General features: G+C 37.0%; 1 protein-coding gene across 1 annotated transcript; it reads left to right on the top strand.

The window, feature by feature from the left end:
- The first annotated feature begins 1,505 nt into the window (after positions 1 to 1,505).
- On the top strand, positions 1,506 to 5,293 carry LOC108469165 (calcium-transporting ATPase 12, plasma membrane-type-like). Its single transcript, XM_017770056.2, has one exon. It carries the CDS (start codon positions 1,772 to 1,774, stop codon positions 4,895 to 4,897), a length of 3,126 nt encoding a protein of 1,041 aa, XP_017625545.1. The 5' UTR covers positions 1,506 to 1,771; the 3' UTR covers positions 4,898 to 5,293.
- Positions 5,294 to 5,623: the final 330 nt, after the last annotated feature.

Consider the following 5,623-nt stretch of genomic DNA (forward strand, 5'->3'; position numbering starts at 1 on the left):
CGTTTGGCAGAGATTACCGTCAACCACACTTGTGAATGCATTCTTGAAATTTCTCCACCCCTACTAGTTCTGAAGAACTGAAGGATAATTATAGTTACCACCTGCCCTACCCAGTAGCCATCGTTGAGTTTTATAAATAGTAAATATATTAATATTTTTATAATTAAAAATTGAAAAATAACCGTACTTATCCAAATTATAAAAATCTTATCTAAAATTCAAATCTAATAAAATTTTGTAGGCAATTTGTTGGAGCATTACGTATAAAGCAATTAAACCCAGGAAGCTACACAAAAGTTGCATAGTTGAACGCCGTAATTAAAGGCATTTGAACTTTGAAGAGTCAACTCAGCGTGAGAGCCGCGTTTCCCATTTAACTTAGGGTAAAATTATTAAAATAGTCAATTTTGTTACCTCTTATTACACTTTAGTCACTTATATTTGAAATGTCAAGTTTTAGTCATTTATGTTATCGCGTTGTAATATTTTAGTCACCGAGTCATTAATTTTCGTTAAAGGTATAAAGATAAACTAACGTGACATGTTAAATCATCATTTCAAACAAAAAATTTAGGTTAATTTATACAATCGGACCTCATATTTTTTTTATTTTTAGTAATTTAATTTTTTCTTTTATGTTCTTTTAAATTTTCTATGTTTTCCATTTGTTAGAACTAATTCCTACACTTTTATTTTTTTGAACAATTTAATTTTTTCGAGTGAGGCAAGCTTGTAGACTAGTTTTTAACAAATGGAAAACATAGAAAACTATGTTAAAAATGAAGAAGGAAGGAAAACAAAGAGAATGAAAATAAAGAAAACAAAAGAAAGTTAAAAGAACATAAAAGAAAAAATTAAATTGCTCAAAATGAAAAAATATAGGGATCAATTGTATAATTTAACCTAAAATTTTCATTTGAAATGATGATTTAACATGCCATGCCAGCTTTACGTTACACTAACATGATAACGTAAGTGACTAAAATGTAACATTTCAAACATAAGTGACTAAAATATAACTTGAGACAAATAAAAGTGACTATTTTAATAGTTTACCCATTAACTTATTATCTAACCTAATTTTATATTTAAATTAAGTCTATTTTAAATTATAAAAATATTATTACGATAATATTTTTAATGTTTTCATACTTATATATTATTTTAAATAATTAAAAATTACAAATTCAATAATTCAATAGCATCCACCTATATTTATCATTAAATAATTAAACATTACAAAATCTAGTATTATATGATACATTATTAAAATTGTATTTTCTTCTGACATAAATTATTATAAAAATCTTAATTCATGTCGGCACTTTTTTAATAGAAAAAGTATTTAAAATTGAAATTCTAACTTCATTTAGATTGCCTTTCGTTTTCTAAAACTTATATTCAAGCTTATATATATAACTTTCAAATTATTCCAAATATTAGTCCAACCTTGCACGTAATATCATAGTATAGTATGACAAAAAGCTCGTAGAAATAAAACTCAATTGTCTGTGTATCAAATGATAATTTCTTATCATTCAATTTATAAAATTTCTATGACTATTATTTTATATATATATATATGTATGTATGGTAAACATACGTCTGCTGATTGTCCAATAACTTCCGTAGTGTTAGCTGAGGCTCAGCCAACTTCAATGGCGGTTTGTTGACCAGGTGTTTCTTTTCGGATACCCCTTTAGTTGAAGGAGGTTTCATTCTTTGATCTAAAAGAGAAACTCTCTTCTAAATTTGTAAACCCTCCAAAACCATGTCAAGCAGTGATGAGTGTAAACTCTATGATTGCAGCACTTCACTCCTCACTGTCAAAGCCCCGGGCGGCTTCACCGTAGCCCAACGGCGTTGGCGCATTGCCTACATCACGATATATTCGGCTCGTGTTATGCTTTCTCTTGCTGACAAGATCATATCCCAAAGGGCTACCCAACTCCCTTCTATGACCTCTCAGCAGTATGTCACCGAGTTCGATCATTACGTCGCCCTTGATATTGAACATAAAATCAACCAAAAACGACTTGTGAAGACTGTGAAAGAGAAAGACTTGGTTTCTCTTAACCATCTCGGAGGGGTTGATGGCGTTGTTGATGCCCTTTGTACGAATTCCGAACATGGAATCCGAGACGATGAGCAAGAGGTTATAAAAAGGCAAGAGATGTTCGGTTTTAATAAGTATCATAAGCCACCTCCGAAAGGGTTATTATACTTCGTCTTGGAAGCTTTCAAGGATACAACAATTCTTATTCTCCTTGTATGTGCTACTTTATCTCTAGGTTTTGGCATCAAAGAACATGGTGCCGAAGAAGGTTGGTACGAAGGCGGAAGTATCTTCGTTGCTGTCTTTCTTGTCATTGTTGTCTCTGCACTTAGTAACTTCAGACAGGAGACTCAATTTGATAAGTTATCAAAAATTAGTAACAATATCAAAGTTGAAGTCGTTAGAAGTGGTCGTCGGCAACAAATATCTATATTCGATCTCGTTGCTGGAGATGTTGTCTTCTTGAAGATCGGAGATCAAATTCCGGCAGATGGACTGTTCTTGGATGGACATTCACTGCAAGTGGATGAATCAAGCATGACGGGCGAGAGTGACCATGTGGAAGTTGATGCTTGCAGGAACCCTTTCCTTTCTTCTGGTTCTAAGGTAGTCGATGGATACGCTCGAATGCTCGTAGCATCAGTCGGAATGGACACTGCATGGGGTGAAATGATGAGTTCAATAACCAGTGATAAAAACGAGAGAACGCCGCTACAAGCTCGACTTGACAAACTGACCTCTTCCATCGGAAAGGTAGGTCTTGCGGTTGCCTTTCTAGTTCTTGCAGTCTTGTTAATTCGCTATTTCACTGGAAATACAAAAGATGACAATGGCCAGACAGAGTATCGTGGGAGTCAGACCGATGTAGATGATATCTTGAATGCAGTTGTTCGTATTGTTGCTGCTGCAGTAACGATCGTGGTCGTGGCTATCCCAGAAGGTCTACCATTGGCTGTCACTCTTACACTTGCTTACTCGATGAAAAGAATGATGGCTGATCAAGCAATGGTTCGAAAACTTTCAGCTTGTGAAACAATGGGCTCGGCTACAATCATTTGTACGGACAAAACCGGCACCTTGACATTGAATCAGATGAAAGTTACCCAGTTTTGGCTCGGCCAAGAGTCCGTTGAAGAAGATCTTGCCAAAGAAATTGCCCCAAGTGTTCTTGAATTATTCTACCAAGGAGTTGGATTGAACACAACTGGTAGTGTCTGCAAACCTGTCTCGGGATCCCTTCCTGAGTTTTCAGGCAGTCCAACCGAGAAGGCAATTCTGTCTTGGGCTGTCCTAGGCTTGGGTATGGATATGGAAAAGCTGAAGCAACAATACATCATTCTCCATGTTGAAACCTTCAACTCAGAGAAAAAGCGTAGTGGGGTATCAGTTCAGAGAAAGGCTGATGAAATGGTAGACATACATTGGAAAGGAGCTGCAGAGATGATTGTAGCCATGTGTTCACAATATTATGAAAGCAATGGGATCATACGGTCGATGAGCGAAGATGGAAGGGAGAGAATCGAAACCATAATCCAAAGCATGGCAGCCAGTAGTCTACGATGCATTGCTTTTGCTCATAAGCAAGTTTTGAAAGGAGAGACAGAAGATGGTGATGATCAAAGCGGAAAGACGAATCGTAGACTAAAAGAAGATGGTTTAACCTTGCTTGGGATAGTTGGTTTAAAGGATCCGTGTCGGCCAGGGGTCAAGAAAGCCGTGCAGGCTTGCCAATCTGCAGGGGTGGGCGTCAAAATGATTACCGGAGACAACATTTTCACAGCTAAAGCTATAGCTACAGAATGTGGAATTCTAGGACCAGATTACCAGCAAGGAAGTGGAGAAGTAGTTGAAGGTACCGAGTTTCGAAATTACGCACCTGATGAGAGAATGGAGAAGGTAGAAAAGATCCGGGTGATGGCAAGGTCCTCACCATTTGACAAGCTTTTGATGGTACAGTGCTTGAAACAGAAAGGTCATGTGGTTGCGGTCACAGGGGATGGCACCAATGATGCTCCTGCACTAAAAGAAGCCGATATCGGACTTTCAATGGGCATTCAAGGCACTGAGGTAGCCAAGGAGAGCTCGGACATTGTCATCTTAGATGACAATTTTAGCTCAGTTGCCACAGTTTTAAGGTGGGGAAGATGTGTTTACAATAACATACAAAAATTCATTCAATTTCAACTTACCGTAAATGTCGCAGCTCTCGTGATCAACTTCATTGCAGCAGTTTCAGCCGGTGAGGTTCCGTTGACTACTGTTCAACTGCTATGGGTGAACCTCATCATGGATACATTAGGTGCTCTAGCACTTGCAACGGATAGGCCAACTAATGAACTCATGGAGAAGCCACCGGTTGGTCGAACCGAACCCCTAATTACCAATATCATGTGGAGGAATCTCTTAGCTCAAGCCTTATACCAGATAGCTATTCTCTTGATCTTACAATTCAGGGGTGAATCAATAGTCAATGTGCCCGAGACGGTAAAGGACACACTGATATTCAATACTTTTGTTCTATGCCAAGTTTTTAACGAGTTCAACGCAAGGAAGTTGGAGAAGCAAAATGTTTTCGAAGGCATTCTTAAGAACCGATTATTTCTCGGGATTATTGGAGTAACCATCGTTCTTCAGGTGGTTATGGTGGAATTCTTGAAGAAGTTTGCAGATACAGAGCAGTTGAAACTATGGCAATGGGGAGTTTGTATATTACTTGCAGCATTTTCATGGCCAATTGCTTGGTTTGTGAAGCTTATACCTGTTTCCAACACACCCTTCTTCAGTTACCTCAAAAGATCGAGAACCATTTTTAAGCGACCTATCAACCACCAGAAACCTTAGACCCGGCTGGCTAGAACAGGATGTTGAATAAGATAAGGCTGTGAAAGAATGAGCAAGTTGAACTGTTTAGAATCACACTAATGATGTATGGACATAGCAAACAAGGTCAAGAGAGTCCGATCTGATCTGACCCAATACTGATTCTACATTTAATATACTTTCGATTCTTGCTTTTTCTTGAACTCTTTCACAACAAGAGTTCATATATGGCACAAGCATTCCACAATTAGCTAAGCAACTTCGGAACATGAAAATTCTACTTTACTCGGATGGCCTGTTTTAACACTTCGCCAACGGATGTTATATGAATGATAAGGCCTATATGTATATGTATATATGTATGTATGTCTATATGTATATTGTTGAAACTATTTTTTTATTTCTTCGATTTAAAAATGATGGATCGACTTTTTGGAAAGCGAAAATGGAGTCGCCAACAATCTTTTCTTGTTTAGGTGTGATCGGATCACCTAGAAATTTGGGTTGTTTTAATAAAACATTTTGGTTTACTAAAACAATGATTTTGGTCTACTAAAATATGAAAAAATAGGCTCGGAGTCGGTTACGCATTTGAGGAAGGATTAGCACCCTCATTACGCCCAAAATTGGTACCAAATCGATTAAATATCGTCCTTTTGTCTAAAATTAAAATGTTTTTAAAATGTGGTTCTTGTTAATAACATTTGAATAACTCGAGTCCATTGCCAAAAATCTTCTTGTTTCGAC

The sequence above is a fragment of the Gossypium arboreum genome, chromosome 8, assembly GCF_025698485.1.
Source record: "Gossypium arboreum isolate Shixiya-1 chromosome 8, ASM2569848v2, whole genome shotgun sequence".
NCBI lineage: Eukaryota > Viridiplantae > Streptophyta > Magnoliopsida > Malvales > Malvaceae > Gossypium > Gossypium arboreum.

Excerpts from the sequence above, each read along its gene's own strand:
- LOC108469165 (XM_017770056.2), top strand. The coding sequence starts at position 1,772 with ATGTCAAGCAGTGATGAGTGTAAACTCTATGATTGCAGCACTTCACTC.